The following is a 19621-nucleotide window of genomic DNA, read 5'->3' on the forward strand; positions in this document are numbered from 1 at the left end:
TTTTTTTTTCTGCTCTTTTAAAAGAGCCCTCAAAATGCTTTAACCTCACCAACCCATCTTCTTCTGTCTCCTAAAACCCTCAGTACTTCCCACCACACCATATCTTCCCTCCTATTGTGTGATACTTCCTCCACCTCTTAGATTGTAAGCTCCTCGGGGCAGGGTCCTCTCCTCTTCTGTCACTGTCTGTATTGGTCTGTCATCTGCAACTCCTATTTAATGTACAGCACTGCGTAATATGTTGGCGCTATAAAAATCCTGTTTATTAATAATAATAAAAATAATAAAAGTGTTTTTCAGTGGTTAGGCTGCTTCTCCTCTTTTTAAATCCTGTACCATAAGAAAATAACATACATGTGAAGGAAAAGGGTCATACTAGTCTTACCTTTGTCTTTAGAATTGGATGTCACCGTCTTATCCAGTTCAGTCCTTTATAACTCCATTCCACTCCAACCTGTCCATGGTATGAGTGTCTTTAGAACTCTGCTTGGAAGGGCAGTGAGGTTGTCCTCACCAAGGCAGTACAGGAGGAAGATGGGGGGGGTAAGATAAGTTTAACTAACTTTCTTCTTTTCAGGTTTAGTTTGACCTGCATACAGTAGGTGATTTTAGAAGGCAGGGTCCACATTAAGTAAGTTTCAACCAGTCAGTCTCCGTAAAACAGGAGAGTCGAATATTCTAGGTTTACATAATTTTTCTCTAAGGGCGGCTTCAGAGCTGCTCAGGAATCGATCGATCACCCGTCGCTCCCGATAGTTGGCACCTTGTCAGCCAATCGGTCACTTGCAATGTAACTCTGGTTCTTAAGTACCCAGGCTATGCACATTCAGTGTTCTCCCCAGTCCCTTTTAGCCGGGAAAACCACATAGCACTTTTCAGTAACCACCTGGCTGTTTTTTGGGTGGTTACTGAAGAGTTGGGTAACAATTCAGGGGCTGCCCCTGCCTACAATTTCTTACCACCACCCAGCTTCAGAAAATGTATGGGTTGAGCAGTGACATTGAATACTTGGCTTCAGTGAGCGGTATTGGTACTCCTAATAATTTTCTTGTTGGCAGCAATGTAAAATTGAAGCTAGGTTGTAGCTCAGCTCTCTGCTGAATACATTTCTATACAGCTATGAATTACTTTAATGTTGTAGCCATCAGAAGTAGCCGCTGAAGCTCATGTCTGTGACTTGCTTCAAATGCTGCACAGTGTTGCACAGCAAATTAGCTTCAAATAGCTGAAGATTCTGCAATCAGATTGTTGATTGAGCACATTAATTTTTTCTCTAGCCACAAAGCACAAAAGACTGATTTTGATTTTTTTTCCTGCAATATTAAAACAATGATACTCCTGCAAAACTGATATGTGCTTTCTGCTGCCATTAAAAAAAAAATCATCATGTAATCCGAATTTAATAACATAAAGGAAAACAAAAAAAAAATTGAATACTTGTTGTGCTCTGAGCATTCGTGGTCACTGGTCATGTGATCTGGCATGACAGGGGATCAGTTAGGTAGACATTTGGGGACTGATTTATTACAGTTCTCCAAGCCTGTAGGGCAGGGCTTTGAGAACCCCGGCCTTTCCCGCCCACCCCGGAAATGACCCAGTGGCCATAAAAGTTTGCCGACCCGTGCTGTAGAGGATACACTTTCATCAGTGAACCTGTGTGACCCAGCAAACCTGTAATGGATCTGGTCCAGAATTCAAAACATTTGCTAGCAAATGACATTGAAGAAATCCATTCCAGGTTTGCTGGATCACCCAGCTTTAATGATGAAAGTGTATCCCCTCCAGCTTTAGACAGCTTTAACTTCCTGAGCAGTAACCCAGAGTGTGGCTCAGGGTAAAAAAAAAAAATAGCTGAAAGTGGTAACCCCGAGCCACACTTGGGGTAGTTAAAAACATAAACACTTACCTGGTACCACCGGTGTACACCAGTGTCCTGCCCGTTGGATCCCACCCTCTTTCTCCGATCTGTCCTCTGGCGAGTGCGCTGACGTTCCCCAGGAGTTCCCAGTGATGTTGGTGCGTGCGAGGTAGCAAGGATTATTTATATATATATATATATATATATATATTTATATATATATGCTACTGTACAGTTATATTACAGGTTTCAGTAATTTTTTGCATCCTTGTTTTAACCGATTTTTGTGTTTTTTTATTTAAAGTTTATTATTAAATTTATATAAAAATATATTAAATAAATATTGGACATTTTTGGTGAGTTATGCCTAAGAATTACAGGCCTACAATTTAAAATAAATTTTCATGAAAGACAATGTACCGCTTTTATACATATAAATGTGGTCAAAAATGAAGGAGTTTATTAAATCAGATCCATGGAATCATTGTACCCTAAATGTATGTTCCCTAAATCCCTTTAGTTTCATGTAAAACGCTGTATGCATTTGTTGAATATGTACTTTGAATTGAAGCCATTCGGTATCTTTAAAATCACAAGCACTTGTATTTGTTGGAATTGTGCTTTTAATATCAGAGTATCTTCCCGTGCACACCCGTGAGACTTTGCATTAATAGTTTTATTTCTCTTCCCCCACAGATCCACGTTTGGTGTTGTTCGGGGCATTTGCACTCCTTGCCACTGTCCAGGCTTTGACCCCAAGTCATTACCTAAGTCGGTCAGATGTGGAAAGGTTAGAAGGAGTTCTGGAACATCCGGTATCCGTCTTGGAGAACGCTTATTATTACATTGTGGGATTTCAGCATCTTGGTGCCAGCCTATCCGACGAGAAGGTGAGTCTACTGTACAAAGTATGGGCTGTGAATATTAAGCAGTGGTCCTAATTATTTTATGCAGACTTCCATGGGTTAATTTTCAAGCCTCTGAAATTGGGTCGTATTAATACCGGAAGGAAGGAAGAGATATCAGGGTCCTAAAATAAACCTTGCAGAAATCCCATAGGGGCTTGTTGACAATAGTTATAAAGTTCTGAAAAGGTATACTAAAATGCTTTAATATAATTATTATTAATAAACAGGATTTATATAGTGCCAACATATTACACAGCACTGTAATATAATATAAACCTAGGATGTACATTTATATGTTCATGGGCAGCACGGTGGCTCAGTGGTTAGCACTCTTGCCTTTGCAGCTCTAGATTCCAGGTTTGAATCCTGGAGTTCACAGTTTCTCCCCGTTGTCTGGGTGGATTTCCTCTGGGTACTCCGGTTTCCTCCCACATTCCAAAAAAAACATGGTTAGGTAGGGACATTAGGTTTTGAGCACCTTTGAGGGACAGTTAGTGTCACAACTATGGACTTTGTACAGCGCTGCGTAATATGATGGGGCTATATTAATACTGTGTAATAATAATAATGGGTATCTATGCGGGCTGGATTCAGGGGAAAATACCAAGGAACAACTGTAGGGTTACCTCTAAACTGAAAAACTAAGGTTTTCAGTATCGTAGATGTTTGTATGGGGCTTTATGTCGGAGGTATGAGACAGAACTTTTAAAACTTTTAGTGGGTTTACTAGATTTTATTGCTGTAGTGATTTAGTGCAAAACCTGCTAGCACAGGGACTCCTGGCATAATACATGCAGAAAGTTTCTAGCTTTGTGTTAGTATCAGGGGTTAGTGTGAAATGTTATGGTTATTGTTTCTAAACCCACAGAGTCATCATGTCCTAACATGCTAAAGGTTAGGACGGGCATCAGCAGGGTCCCCGAACGTGGAGATTGAAGCTGTTATATTTGTTTCTAAAATGCTTCTTGCCTTGCTGTTATCGGTAATCTTTGGCTTCTATATTGACTGAACCAGAACAAATAGGGAAAAAAAGAGGCTTCCTATGTTTTGTTTTTGACTCATAGTAATAAAACCTTAGAGTCCGAAGAATGTGTGAGGGCCTAGGCATTTGGCCATGTGATCTCTTCTAGTTACAAGTTTTTTTGCAATCTGAACTCTGAATATGCCGTTAGCCACAGAGCACAATTTTCAGTACCTTTAGACATGTAACCAGCATTAAACAGGACCCCAGAATGTAAAAGAGAATTTTTACCTGTACAATATGTTTTTGCACACCTTACTGTAACTCATTGTCTAATTGGCAGAAATGTATTCACTTGTAGTGTGTATAGAAATCATAAGTCTTCTGTTCTCCACAGACCCTTTGTGATTTCATCCGCTCCAGTGTAGACCCCAATAATGTGGATTCGCTGTTCTATGCCGCTCAGGCCAGCCAAGCTCTGAACAACTGTGAGGTGGGTCATATAGCAGAGTCAGATCTTTACTTGTTATATGTATTTCCTTTGCATGGTAGTGTGTTATAATTAGTGCATTTTGTCCTCAAACATCCTTTACAGGTACCAATCTCCAATGAAACCCGTGATTTGCTCCTTGGCGCTATCAGTGAGGATTCCTCCGTCACCCAGATATACCATGCAGTCGGTGCCCTCACTGGCTTTGGCCTTCCTCTGGCTTCACAAGAAGTAGTCGGTGCCCTCACCACCAGACTGAGCAAGGAAGAGAATGTCCTGGCGTAAGTAACTACCTCTGATGTTACACAGGATCTGTTAACCTACTCTTTCATTCTACTTTACTTTTGCCCACCTTTTCCTTTTTTGTATTATATACAATGAATTGAAGAATAGTGTATTAAACCTAATTCTAAAGCTCATGTAACATTTCTACTGAGCAAATGGTATATTTTAATTTCAATTACTTTATGCACTTTCCAAATAAATATGTTTAGTTAGCCAGGGTTGTTCCTCTTTCTCTAAATTTTTTAATTGTAGTTGGTCCTAGCATTTACTTTATTGGGGTAGCTACACTCAACCTATATGATCTAAGACAGACAGCCTAAGTATTGTAGCCAGCTATAAAGAATCAGAAAAACTGGATTTGTGGCTGCTTGAAATGGCCCTTTGACAGAACATGTAAAAATTTTAAATGGCTAATTGGGTGGCTTTAAAGCAGAACTTAAACCTTGACTACTTGCCTATTTCCATTCCATCCCAATGTGCTGCCATCTTTCTTACTTTTTGAAGACGATCTTCAGGCATCCTAAATGGCCATGCTGGAATGACATACTTCAGCACAGTTGCATGGGAGAGCGATCATTCCCAGCATGCGCAAGGAAAGCCAGGACTTCCAGATTTCCAGCTGAGCTTCGCATGCTCTGCAAATTCTGACAGCTGCATGCGCAACTCTGCAAAATCTGACAGCTTTTGCAGAAGGGACATCTCCTGCCCCTTTCTGCAATTACCACCTACCTGAATCTCAAGATTTCAAGGTGGGACTTTGGTTCCAATTAAAACCTAATGGGTGACTGGTTGGCATCAAACATTTTTGGCTCTGTGGCTTCACCTGACAGTTCTATTGAGTGACGTTAATGGATTACCACCATTTAATATTGCATGATATAAAATTGGTGTTATTCTGAGTATTTATGTGTTTAGACCCTTTGCTCCTTTCTAGCTTTCTTGCCCAGGCTGCTAATTCATACTCAGTGCGCCTTAGGGATAAATACTAAGATCTTTTCTATGCAAATGAGTTTAAATGGCCCCAATTAACACTTCACAATCATCACATGCTCAACCTTTGCATGACACTAATTAGTCTCAGGGTTTGCAGCTTGCTTGATTTAAATATAGTTGCATATTCTTGAATATGGAACCGTTGCATCTACAATTTTGCTGTCTTAAAATTATTCTTACAGGATTAACAAAGTAGTTGTGTTTGTATTTATTTTAAAGTCATGGTATAGGTACATATGGACAGGAATTAAACCTATCTGTACTATAAAGTTTACAAATCGACTAGTGTTCCTGTTAATCGTACCAAAATACATAGGCTTCTCTAGGACTTAAATATGTTTTCAAGGGTTTCCCCATATTAGAAAGGTCGAGAAAGACTGCTCTATACATTGTCTTTAACTTAAAGTTGTAACATGGTTATCATGAAATGGAAGTGAGATTTGAAGTGCATGTTGAGGCAAATTGACTTAAACCTTTCCCTGGAAATTTTCCCTTTAACAACGCTCCAATTACAGAAAATACCCTTTGCTAAATACAGTTTGCTCGGGGTGCATCTTACCTGCAAATAATCCCGAGTCACGCTTGGGGTAGCTTTAAACTAAAAACCTACCCACTTGCCTTGCGCCAATGTCGTCCCCCGAAGTCCTTCTGGTCCCCGCAGGTGATGGGGAAACATCCTTCCTCTTTGATCCTCAACCGCGCAATGCAGAGACGATCTCTGGGGTTTCCCGGTGACATCTGTGCCGGCGGACGGATCGGCTGGAAATTAAAATAATTTTGTATTGGATTTAATACAAAATAGCTGTACTGAGTCCAATACAAAGAAATATTCATATAATTATATATATATATATATATATATATATATATATATTATACATGCTACTGTACACTTGCATTACATGTTTATTTTTATTTTTTTAACAGATATTTTTGTGTTTTGATATTTAAAGTTTATTATTAAATCTATTAAATATTGGTGAGTTATGCCCAAGAATTATAGCCTACAATGAAAAATACATTTCAATGCAAAAAATTGTACCGCTTTTTGCATAGAAATTTGCATGGAATTAGACTGCTAGGGAGGGGACAGCTCTCCAAAGCTGGTGAGAACACACTTTCATCAGTGAAACTAGGTGATCCAGCAAACCTTGAACTGATTTCTTCATAGTCATTTGCTAGCAAAGGTTTTGAAATTCTGGACTAAATCCATTCCAGGTTTGCTGGATCACCCAGCTTCACTGATGACAGTGTATCCTCTTAGAGAGCTTTATTAAGTCAGACCCAATGTGTGTGAAGGAATGGATGTTGGGAGATGTAGTTCTAGGGGCAGTAGGTAATTGACAGCTTGTAAATTCTTGAACACACATCAGGTTCACCATAGTTTACAATTGGAGTAGGGTCTGCATATGTGCAGGTTATAAATGAAAATGAACATTGTTATTTATAGACCTGGTGTATTTGCAAGACTAAAACTGGGAGTGTTGGAGGTAAAAAAAAAAAAACTATTTTTAGAAATTTACAGATTTGGTGCAGAGGAACAGGGAACACCACCAGAACACATATTACTACTACAGATCCAGTTATAGCAAGGACAGTGTCACAAAAGAGCAGAAAAACACCATGTACTCCTTACCAACATTGTCCCAAACACTTCTTCCCTCCAAGTTGTATAGAATGAGGCCACGTACTCCCTCCTACAGGCTGAATCACCGAACTTCATTTAAGTCATTTCACATCTGAATTCTTTTTGTGTGTGTAATGCATACATCTCATCTCCATATGAAAGGAATCCCTAATGACAAGTTCACTTCTAAGAAGGAATGAAAATGCAATTTACTAAGTTGCTACTAAGTATTCACAAGTGACAGCAGAAGAGTGAATTTGCCTTTTAGCACACAGATGGAGAGAACTCTGCCGTACATGGTAATAACTCTGCACTTCCATGATCCCCTCCACTTCCCCTGGGAAACCCTGTACATTTATCATGGAAATGAGCCTGTCACAAGCAGAGAAGGGAAAAGTTTACTTTTTGGTATTTACCTTCCCACATAAAGACATACATGTTACATGCGTAGAAGATGTTTTTTTTTTTTTTTTTTTTTTTTTTTTTTTTACTATTCAGGATTCTCATATGCATTAGAATGCACCTGTGATGGCAGGGCCCTGGGAAGTGATGCAAATTACCTTACATAATTGGTCCTATATACCAGTGCATTTTAAAGTATTAACCCCACCCTGTCCAGAAGGCTGCATTCACCTCTTACATGTATTTCTGTCTTTGCAGAACCATCGAAGCTCTTTTAACTGCCTCCATGCTGTCCCAGCAAGCCGACCTGCGCAGTATTGTGGAAGAAATAGAAGTAAGAAAGGCATTGTTTGCTTCTTTGATGAATTTTGTAGTTAGGAAACTAGTTTTTTTCTCTCAGATATTAATGACAGTAGCACGGTAATATTAAGTTTCTCTAAACAAAAAATTCACCTACCTTTACCTATTTCCGCTGTAAACTTATTATATAAATAATAAGTATAATAATATATATATATATATAATATATATATTTTTTTTATTATTTATTTATTTACACACCTTATTTTCTACACTGATATCACTGGGTTTCTGTGTTCCTATAGCTTCAGTGCACCCTTCCTCAGTACTCTTAAGTAAGTGGTGGACTGATTCTTGTTATGCAAATATCAAAATGCCTTCATGGATCATCCGAAGTAATAGGGCCTTCCTGGGCCGACATTGCTAATTGCAACATGTGATGCTGAGCTTATGCATAAGTCGTTTTTTTATAATAACATATTCAAACAATCCCTATACAAGAGCATTGAACTTATTGGGTGTGCTATGCTATGAACTTTTTATGGGTCTGCAGAGTGTTTATTGTTTTTGTTTTGTTTTTTAAAAAACTTCTCTTGATATTTAACACATTTCTCTGAAGATTACCAACATTAAAAAAAAGGTTTGCTTGTTTAAAGCTTGTCTGTGTTTTTGCTTTAGGATCTAGTGGCACGTCTGGATGACCTGGGTGGTCAGTTCCTGCAGTTTGAGGAAGGTCTAGAAGCCACCGCTCTGTTTGTTGCAGCTACTTACAGACTGTCAGACCATGTTGGTGTGGAACCTGCTCTGAAGGAGGTGAAAGAGTGAAAGCCGTTTTATTGATCTGTGCTCTTTGTGTTCATGGGACAAGGGTGCTTATTGAAATGTTTCTCCCTCTCATTTCTCAGGAACAAATAGTCCAGCTGGTGAATGCCATCTTCAGCAGGAAGAATTTTGATTCCCTTTCAGAAGCCTTCAGTGTGGCATTTGCAGCCTCTGCTCTATCCAACAATCACTATCATATCCCCCTTATAGTGGTGCCTGAAGGCCCAGCAGCCGTGTCTCACAAGCAACCACTTCTTAAGGTGCGTAAAATGGAAACTGATACTTACAATGCAGTTATACCTGTTACTGTGGGACAAATTTGATGGGTAAATATATAGGATTCTTTTTGGATAAGGAAACTATAAACTTGTCTTGTCTTGCATTTAGTTGCTGGTTGCAAATGTCCTCTCTCAGCCCTTGATGGAAGCCAAAGTAAAAGTAAATCAAGCAAAGTCCAGCAGTAGCAAAGCAACAGTGTTGCAGCAGGCATCATTTGGAGCCGCTGGGTAAGTAAAAGTTTATACATTCTAAATTTTAAAAACTTTTGTATGAAAGTGTAATTAGTGGTCATTGATTTGTTTCTGTGTGCTGTTCTTCACCTGTGTTAATAATGCCTAGTAGTTAGTAGGATCGGATCCTGAAGATTATTTCCAGCAAACCTATAAATTACAAATACAGTGCTGGCCATCCATCCAAGTGACCTCCGTGGCAAATCCACGAGGAACGATGGTAATTAAAATGAAGGAGACCAAGCGCAGCGGGGTGCTGCTCCGGCATTCTCCCCCCTCTCCAGTGCTCGCTCATGCATTGTGTAGTCTTTGTCTTTGGAAAGGATCGTGAAATACCCGACAATTATTGCACGTGTGTACACAGCCTAAGCCAGACTGTTACCAATAAAACCATACATTCTCCTGTGTAACAGAGGTGATATAGGTGTGTTGCCTTCAGGTTCTAGAAGTTGCAATCCATCTTCTATCTGCATGTTTAATCCTTCTTACCTAAGACACATCCCCACTTATCAATAACTTTTTTTTTTGTCATTGTCTTTTCTTCCTTCAGAGACTTATTTGAATTGAATTTCATGGATTCCAAACCAGCTAGCGGGTACTACGACTTCTCTATAAGCGTGGAGGGTGACAGCCGTTACCTGGCAAACCAGGTTGAGGTGAGAATGACCTTAAATTGCTGTCTGACATGAAGACCTGCGATTAATGATGTCAACTTGTCTATGTGAATGTGCTGCATTGTGTGATGTAGAGCGCTCAGAGACCCTTTCATTTCAAATGTAAGACCTAATTATCCTAATAACCCACTTAGAATGCCTGCCTGTGTAAAGCTTGAGCTGTGAATGATGGCATAGGATTCTCATTTCCCCCATTTTTCAGCCCCTTGAGATGAGCGAGAGACTCTTGAATGAAATTGTGTAACACGGTAGGACAATGTGTCCTCATTCTGCTATTTTGAACACATTTAGGATGTAGAGCAAAGCTGTCTCCTTGGCTTAGTGTAATATAGCCGACATGCTATTCCTTTTTTCCCCAGTAAATTAGTAAAATTTTATAGAGTTAGTAATAAAATCGTGGCAGGTTTTTAATGCACATTCCCTATAGGGCTTTCATGTAAGAAGATTGGCAAAATAATTTTTCTTAATTTCTCTGTATTTAGACCTGTCTCTCTAGTAAGATTTTTACAATTTGTAAAAACACAAAGTTTTGATGCCAAAGTAAAAGAAAAAACAGTTTGGTATGGATGAGCAAGGTTTTCTAGCCTTTAGATATCCAGTTTTATAAATCTTGTTCGCAGTGTACACATATTTTCCTGTTGTCTTGTCTTCCCAGCATGATTCCCCAATTCTGTAGGTAAATAAAAAATGAACAATATATTCTCACCTTTCCATATAAGCACCACAGAAACAAATTAGGACTGTGGATCCCTGCTTTTCTTCTTTTCACAACATGGTGAGGGGTGAGAGCACAGAAAGTTATCAGCTCTTATCAAGCATTAAACTTATCAAGCAAGTATAACAAATAGATTCCGATGGCATATTTAGGGTTAGTATACACTGTAAAAGTTGTCATCCATTGATAAAAAAAAAAAATAGAAAAGCATTCATGTGTTATAATGATGTGTTTACAGTTGAAGGTGAAAGTGTCTACAGAGGTTGGAATCAGCAACATTGACCTATCTGTTGTGGACAAAGACCAGAGCATCTCTCCTAAAACTACCAAGTAATTATAAAAACATTAGTCCTTTTTTTTGTTTTGTTTTTTTTTAACTTTCTTTTAGGAAATGATGGTAAACTTTCTGTTTCATTACAGAGTTGTGTTCCCCTCCAAAGCCAAGGGACCTTTCACTGCTGATGGCCACCAGAACTTTGCTCTGTCTTTCCAGCTTGCAGATGTGAACACAGGAGCCAGTCTGACACCACACCAGGTACATCCATGGCAGTGCTTGTCCAAAAATATCCCCATCAGGCACCTAGGAGAATTAGAAGGCTTTCCGTTAAAACTGCATTATAAAACTGCAACTGCAACTAAAAAAAAATGAAGTTTTCACAGAAGGTTGTTCTCTGTGAAACCAGAGCTGAATGTATAGCTGAAATTAGTGAATTAATCAGATCCTCTGAACCTAGCGCTGACATTTTTGATACATCAGACTTTTTTTTATGTAAGAGGCATGTAGTTGGGGAAAGAATTACTTTAAATTATTTGTACATGTCAAATGTATGTTCATACAGAGGCAAATCGTCAGATATGACCTAATAAGGGTTATAGGGTGTTGTCAAATCTTTTTAGTTCTATATGTATTCATATGTTAGGTACACTGTTTCCACTTTCTAGGATTTCATTCTAAGCATTTTTTTTTGTTTTCCCTGTTCAGACATTTGTTAGGTTACACAAACAAAAAACAGGCCAGGAAGTTGTCTTTGTAGCCGAACCAGACACCAAAGGCACTTACCGATTTGAGCTGGACCCAACAGAAAGGAAGGCAGAGTTCGACTCTGCATCTGGGACTTACACCCTGTACCTGATAGTAGGAGACGCTACCCTGGAGAATCCTATCCTTTGGAACGTGGTATGTGGTGTTTAATATTAGCTTTCCTTTTTCCAGCTGTTGGAGGTCGAATCAGTCCAGCAGTTCCAAACATGAAATTACTTTGATTTACAAGGACAGCTTTGTCTTTTAGTAGTCTGCCTTTGGAAAGGATATAATGTGTTTGTGTAAAACAGTTTATATGTTTTTGGAAAAGAAAGGCCCACTTTACAGGATTGGTAGGTTAAATATTTCAGTCCGATGCTTGGTGCATCATAAAATCTGTTCTCTTCTGTGAGATTTAACAACTTATTGACCATCTTTTTGTTAGCAGCATCCTAATTTAAAGGGCTGCAATTGTGAATTCCATTTGTGGCTCTAGTCTTTAGCTTCTCATACACAGGGAATGAACATTTAATGGCAAATTATGTCATTAGTTGATAGTAAAATACTCACACTGTTGAAAGTAACTTTGCAAACATAATTTAAGCAACTATCCTTATAGACCTAAAGTTATTTTTCCTTGTGTATGTCATCAAAATATCAGGGCTACCAAATTATTGAATGTGAAAAGAACTTGAAGGACTGTCGGACATTCCCTCAAACATTCCTTCATGGGAATCTTCCAGGTCTGTGTGTTTCAATGGCAGTAATTGATTCCCACCAGGAAATGACAGATTCTCTGTTTTAATAATTGAGCCCTAAAACTAGAAAAAAACAAGTTTAGGGCTATGTACACGCATTCAATTTTGTTGTTGAAAAGGATCTTTTTCCAACAACAAAAGACTGAAAGGTGCATGAACCATAGCACCATTCCGCTCTATGGAGGGGGGAGAACGAGCAACCGGCACACCTTTGCGCTCTCTCCCCTTCGCTTGCATTGCAGTTTTTCGTCATTCATAGATCCCTCAGGACCTATTATAACATTACTACATTTAATTTTGGTTATTTATATATATTTGCATGTTTTATATGCTGTTCTATGAGTAAAAGTTTACAGATCTGCTTTTGTTATTTTTGTCTAAAATCTATGACTGTTTGTATTATGTAATTTTATATGTGTATCTTCTGTTTCAGGCTGATGTGGTGATTAAGTTTCCTGAAGAAGATGCCCCAACCCCTGCACAGAGCAAGAACTTGTTCACTCCCAAACCAGACATCCAGGTAACTAGAAGTGTAAAACTTGTGGAGACCATAATATTTGGAAATATGAATGATATTCATGACTAAGGATATGCAGCCTGGGATCTTGACATATAAATGAAACGTGAATATCAAGGATTCAAGATCTGATGTTTGACATACAATGACATCATAAGGTGCAGCTTTTTTAGATCTTGTGTATATGGTGATGTAAATTATTTACATAAACGTAAATTTCTGGTAACTCGCATAACAATGTGACAGGATATGGATGCAATATGATGGATGCCCCGATTTAGAAGATTTTTTAAGACTTTAGGAACTTTACATATCATTATTGAGGATTTTGTCTTTAGAATATGTGCCAGGAGCAACTTACAATATATTCACCTGATCTGTCTGCAAAGAATGCTTTAGACAACTATAAGTTAAATATTACAAACATTTTCCCTTTGTTAAAGTTGAATGTATTCCCCTCCTAAAGGAACAAAGCTCCATCTAAAGAGAGAATTTTAGATGGAGCTTTTATTGACAGGTATGAGAACAACCAAATGTGGCCATTGTTCTAAAATGTGTACCTTGTACATGAGTTTATAGCAGCAAACATATTTGCATAATTAAAATGAAATGAATTAAAATCATAAAGTCCACATCACTTTATACAAGTTCCTGTATAGGTAAGGGCTCCATTTTAGGAGATTTATTAAGTTTATAATAATTTTTTTTATCACAAGAAGATGACTTTAAGATATTGCATTGAAATATGCAAGACTACACTGGAGCAATTAATAGAAGGATGTCTTTAAATGTATTTTTTCATGTGTTATAAAGGGTGAAACATAATATAATATGTGCTTTTGAAAGGGAAATGTAAGATGACACCCTGTATAAGTGCATATTCATGTATGTGTACAATATAAACATAAATGCCATAACAAATACACACGAATGCCTTTTTCCATGTTTGAATTAGGTTTTGAAGGAATGTTCTTTTTTCTTTTTCTGCAGCACTTATTCCGGGAGCCTGAGAAGCGACCCCCTAATGTGGTATCCAACACCTTTACTGCTCTGGTGTTGGCCCCATTGCTCCTGCTCTTCATCCTTGTAAGTAACAGTGTTGCCTTTTAATGCTTTATAGTTCACCCCAGAATGGGTTGTTGGGAGGTGGTGTTTTGGTTCTATGTTAATAGTAAATTGCCTCCCAGTTGCTGGTTCTGCAGAAATAAAGTCTGAGGATATGAGCAGATGTAATAAAATCTGTTTATCATTATGGCAACAAGGTAATAGATAATAATGCTTAGTCATACTTTTGGGGGAAAGGTGGGTGAATCAGGTAATTCGTGGAGGTATTTTTTTTAATGGTGTTTTTTTTACCCACAATAAACACTTTTTTTTTATTTCTGTGATGTATTCAGCTAGGATTGTATATTTGAACACGTCAAGCTGTGTGAGATGTAAATTGTAACTTTTACATGCTGTATTTAAACTTTTCCTAACTAAATAATGAATTTTAATATAATGCATATATTCATGACCAAAATGTCTTTTAAGCATATTACCTACTATGTGCTTTAGAGATTTGTGAATCATTTGTGAATCCTATCTAATTTTATTTAGTGATAGTTAGATGGTGATAGTATATATTAGTGTTTGAATATCATCACTGAACAAAGTTAGGACATGCAGGGCTGTGGCAGAACCATTAAACAAATGTAAGAAATTGTAGAAAAGAGCATCCTTTCCACCCTTTTTCCTGCATTGTCCTCGTGTAGAAATGTCCTTTCTTTCCCACCTATGTTTCTATCTGCTTTAATCCCTAAGTGGTGTACACCCACCCAGACACAATAACTCATGGTATCACCCGCACCCCATAGACAATAGAGGGTATGGCCCATACCTTACATGCTAGCACTAGGAATGGATAGGAGAGGTTGATTAGGAGAGACAGTTTTGACCAGGATAGTTGTCTGTATCATGCTGCCCAGTTGTTTGCATACAGAGGAAAGACAAGGGAGTGCAGCAAACGCTTGGATGGGGTCAGCGATAGCAGCCGGGCTCTTGAATATTCTGTCATAAATACTAAAGCCATTTAAAAACATTTTTCTACACACTTTTTTTTTGCAGTGGATTAAGATTGGAGTGAATATCTCTAACTTCAACTTCGCTCCCAGCACTCTGGTCTTCCACCTGGGACATGCAGGTATGCAACATTTGGTTCTTATTGGTGTTTTGAGTAATTGACTGCTTGCATTGGTCCCATGTGCTAAACTTTACATGTTATCTTTTAGCTATGCTGGGCCTGATGTACGTCTACTGGACCCAGCTCAACATGTTCCAAACTCTGAAATACCTGGCCATACTGGGAGTTGTTACTTTCCTGGCAGGAAACCGCATGCTTGCCCAAAAAGCGGTCAAGAGGTAATCTAAAGAAATGGATCGCATAATGTGATGTAGTTCCACAGTTGTAATAGTTGCTTTAGACTTGAGCTATACAAATAAAGTTACTGTGTTGCAAAGTAAACTGTGTTTTCCTGTTCAGGGCCAAGCAAGGGTAAGGTTTAACTCTCCCTTTTAAATTACAAATTTAGAGGAGGCATGTTCTGTGTAAGCCATCAGTCCATGGTGTCTTGCACAGGGCTTTTGACTTGTGTGATAGCGCTGATTGACTTTGATATGGAGCCAATGCCAAAATATAGTTGCATACCTGGAAGTATAGTGGAGGGGGATTACAGAAAACCTATGACCTTGGTTTAGGATTTTTAGTTAGTCTTGTGACTTGACACCCTGTTCAAGTCCTTCCTTTTTATATGCAAGGTTTGTTATAAAGCTTTAGAGAAAGAAACCCTTTTACCGGGTCATTTACTGTAACTAAAGTTTTCCTATAGGATTTTAAAAAAACCTCTTCCGGTATACATTCAAAAGCCCTGAGACTGCTGAGATCAGACTCTGGGCTTTTAGATGTTTACACAAGGAAGCTTTTTCTGGTAACTAACGATCCTAAAATATATGGTGACAGGGCCTCTTTAAACAAAGCTGGCTGAAAGTTTTGTGATTGTGATCTTGTGAATGTTTGCTGTACATACTGTTGCTATATATGTATGTACAGTGAAGCATGTGTACTCAAAGCTCAAGTCTCTAGCAGCATAACAGGATAGTTTCAGCACAATATATTTTAATATTTACATTTATATTACAATTCCACATTAGTTTGAACCATGCAGATAAAACACTCATGGTTGGAACAAATGATGCAAATATTCTAACCTGTCCTTGAATTACTCATTCTAAGTGCAGCAGTCTCAGGCATATATGTCACCAATGTCATGAGATTCCTCTGCAGTTAGTACAAGGAATGTCTAATTTCCAACCTTCAACTCTCCTTTGAGCTGTCTCACTGCTCCACTTCTCTCTCTTTCTCCTCCTTCTTTCTCTCAGGACTGCAGCAGAACAAAGCAGTAGGTTGGCAAAGTATAGAACACTTCGGTAATCTGGGTGCACCCCATGAAGTAAGGCTGCTTTTGCAAATCATTATTCCACTTTTCCAACATGCATGCTGACCGCCCTCCATGTCCACCATACCCTTGTATCTGATCTTCCATATGTGCTCACCGGTCATTACTAAATACCAGACATGCCTCTCTGCAGACTGATTTGTTGTGAGTGCTGTAAAAAGGAAAGTGCCAGCTCCTATTTTCAGAAGAGTCATTTCTCTGTTTTCAGTGGCTTTAATCTCTTTTGAGTGGGACAAACAAGGTTTGCTTTTGTGTGTGTGAAGAGGAGCCCTCTAACCTCACATTACTAACATCGCTGCACCTCCATCTCTAGCACTTGTGGTTTGTTAATAATATCACTGACTCATCAATCTCTTCAAACAAATGCCTCAGGGTGGTTCAGACAAGAGACACCTATACAAGTCTAGGTCAAATGTAGAGGTATTCTATCTGTGATGGCTCCCAACCCCTTTCCTGCTCTGTCAAAAAAACAAAAAAGTTTTTAGCAATAGATATACTTCTAATAAGAAGTCTCTATTAGTAGAGATATCAAGGCTACTATTTCTCACTATTTCTTCAACAGAATTCCTATTTTACTGGCTGTGTCCATCTTTAGTATTTTTGAATCTTTGACCTGCAGCATGCATGCTGTAATTGAGTTCCAGCACCTCTCACTACCACATTTGTCACTCAAAATTTGTGGAGCTGAAGCATCAGACTGCTAGCCAAGGAACTAACATTCGTTCAATGGAACTGAAAAATCACAAATAACTCTAAACCACAAAATTTTTTCCTAAACTTGTGGAGAAGAATATTCTACGGTAGCTAACTGTGTAGGACCAATACATTGGTTTGGTGCTCTTTTTTATACCCGAGTTGCTGAGAAAATCATCAGGGAGACATCTTTCTGTCCATTTTTAAAGACAGGACCCATCAGTGCTATTTTGAGTCTCACCAAATGAACTGGGGTAAAGTGTATTATGTTAAGTACTTACAACTGTTATAAGGACCCCTGTTATTCCCTTCAGTTTAACCATTAATGGCCCCAACATTGGATTTTGGGGAGGATCAGCAATTTAATATACCTTCTCTCTGCCATTTCCCGGGTTTCAGATGTTACACATGTTTTCTACATTTCTATGTTTTTTTTACTAACACTAATATTACTTTATTATACTGTTCAAAGCCTGGTAAAGTAACAGTGTCACATGAACATAAATATGGCCTAAAGAAAATCTAAACAAACCCCATATTGGTCTTGAAAATATGCCAGTCAAGAACTTACAGAAATAATAGTATTTGGTTTTCTCCACTGGTAGGTCAGAACTTAAAATTTTCATTTCAAGAAAGTTTAATGTTAAAAGTTTTTTCCTCAGAGCAAACATTTTTAGTATAATATTACCAGCACCTACTATTGGTGTAGTTAGTGAAGTGTCAATGCCTCTCGCCAATCTTTATCCCCTTCTAGAAAAACTCCATGGGCATTCCCTTAAACATTACACTGAGCTGCACTTGCACAGCTTGTTATACAACTTTGGCATAGGTAAGTATAGTTGCTCTTAAAGTGGAACTAAACTCAAAATAAAAAAATAAAACACACTTACCTTTAATCCCGCAGATCCATCTATCCGTCCTGTGTCGTCCCAGTATCAGTCTTTGGGCACCAACATCTTCTCTCCTATTCCGGGTTCTTCTTACTACGTCACCTATTCTCGCTCTGCATATATGGGAAAAAGATTGCTGATCTCACTGTACATCCGTGAGATCAGCAATTTTTTTCTTCCAATAATGAAAGGGCTCCTTAGGTACATAGGTATCCCAGGAGGCTCTGCACTCCCATTCAGTCTAGCTTTTTTTTTTTTTAAAGAGTGTTGCATTTAAAAAAATAAAATTTTTACTTTTAATTAAAAGGTTGTCTACTCTTTTATGTAAAGTAAAACTTTTTAAGTTTAGGTCTGCTTTAAGTGGCTCATCGTTCATAGACATATTAGATGAACTGCAGTATATGATGTGATGTTCCTGAATGCTACTTTTACTGTGACGGTCCCTCCATATTGTTGTTGCCCCTCTACATTGAAACCACTGTGAGATCCATTCCAGATATTGCAAATGTTGAAATCATCCTCTGCCTGAGGAGGCCGTGATCCAGACGTTGGCTTGAGTCGGTCACCTGAGCAGCTTCACACATTGACAGACCATTGACATTGGGTGGTTGGGGACTGGCACTTTTTTTTTTCCTTTGGGGCACAAAAAGTGAAGTGGGGAGGAGAGGAATTGGGACTTTAAATTGTTCTTCTCCAGAAAATAAATTGGAAGGTGAGAGGGATTTGAGTGTTTTGTGTTTTTTTTTATCTTGTTTCTACTGCTGAGACTTCTTAACTTTTAATTTTGATAGGAACGTTTGACAAGAGGTGCTGTATTATGGGGATACTAACAGAATTTACAGAGGGACTGGTCATTAGTGATCAACACAATAGATAACTAACTACGTCCTGCATGGCTTCAAAGGTCACCTGAACACTAGATTTTCTCCTGTGACGATCAAAAATGATTGCTTTTGGCAGCAAAAGTCTAGTATGTTTTTTTTCCTCAAATCTCTTTCCTGGTGACATGATGTAATATGTAAATTCCTCTTAGTTGTCATTGGAACTGCAGTCTTTGGGATTTTTGTCTCAGTGACAATGGTAACCAGGGAATCTCTAGGATCTCCCCAGACCCTGCAATAAAATCTGACAGTCTCTCAACCTCACTCTAAATCTTAAAAAAAAAAAATATATATATTTCTGGTGTATTTCTGGTATGTCAGGGTACCAACAATTCTACAGGTCTAAGCTTCATGCAGATGTCACAGAATGCTGGCAATCTGTAGCTAACCCTTGGGGAACAAAGTATCAGAAACTTACAAAGGTTCAAAATAAAAACATCTATTTAATCATACTACAATTGTCCCCAATATTCTAAACTCCAGCATTTCTGCTTTTTACATTCCTAAAATGGAACTAAAAAAAAAAAAATCACACCCTTAATTGCATAGATCCTTCGATGGTGCTGGAGCTTTCCTCGATTTGGTCCCTCACCGTCCCATATTCACCCTTCTTTCTTCTTCTGGGTACGTCACCCGATCTCACACTGTGGAGGCGTGAGATCGGGCAACATAGCTCCCTGTAAAAGGGAAAAAAAGTTGCTGATCTCACTGCGCATGCATGAGATCGGCATCTCTTTCCATTACTGAAGGAAAATGCCTCTTCTGCAGAAAGAGCCTCCCGGGATATGTGATGTAGTTATCACCCATGTAGTCTTCATCGCCG

General features: G+C 38.5%; 1 protein-coding gene across 1 annotated transcript in view; it reads left to right on the forward strand.

Annotated features, from left to right (window-relative positions):
- RPN2 (ribophorin II) overlaps positions 1–18300 on the forward strand; it is a 20860-nt gene extending 2560 nt beyond the window's left edge. Inside the window, exons 2-17 of the mRNA XM_072403741.1 lie at positions 2555–2748; positions 4125–4220; positions 4323–4498; positions 7783–7858; positions 8503–8637; positions 8730–8906; positions 9034–9152; positions 9706–9811; positions 10783–10874; positions 10965–11079; positions 11527–11721; positions 12757–12843; positions 13831–13926; positions 14947–15022; positions 15111–15240; positions 16258–18300. Coding sequence (XP_072259842.1) covers positions 2555–2748; positions 4125–4220; positions 4323–4498; positions 7783–7858; positions 8503–8637; positions 8730–8906; positions 9034–9152; positions 9706–9811; positions 10783–10874; positions 10965–11079; positions 11527–11721; positions 12757–12843; positions 13831–13926; positions 14947–15022; positions 15111–15240; positions 16258–16309 — 1922 coding nt within the window. The 3' untranslated portion in view covers positions 16310–18300. The remainder of the gene's footprint in view (positions 1–2554; positions 2749–4124; positions 4221–4322; positions 4499–7782; positions 7859–8502; positions 8638–8729; positions 8907–9033; positions 9153–9705; positions 9812–10782; positions 10875–10964; positions 11080–11526; positions 11722–12756; positions 12844–13830; positions 13927–14946; positions 15023–15110; positions 15241–16257) is intronic.
- The last annotated feature ends 1321 nt before the right edge of the window (positions 18301–19621 follow it).

The sequence above is a fragment of the Pyxicephalus adspersus genome, chromosome 3, assembly GCF_032062135.1.
Source record: "Pyxicephalus adspersus chromosome 3, UCB_Pads_2.0, whole genome shotgun sequence".
NCBI lineage: Eukaryota > Metazoa > Chordata > Amphibia > Anura > Pyxicephalidae > Pyxicephalus > Pyxicephalus adspersus.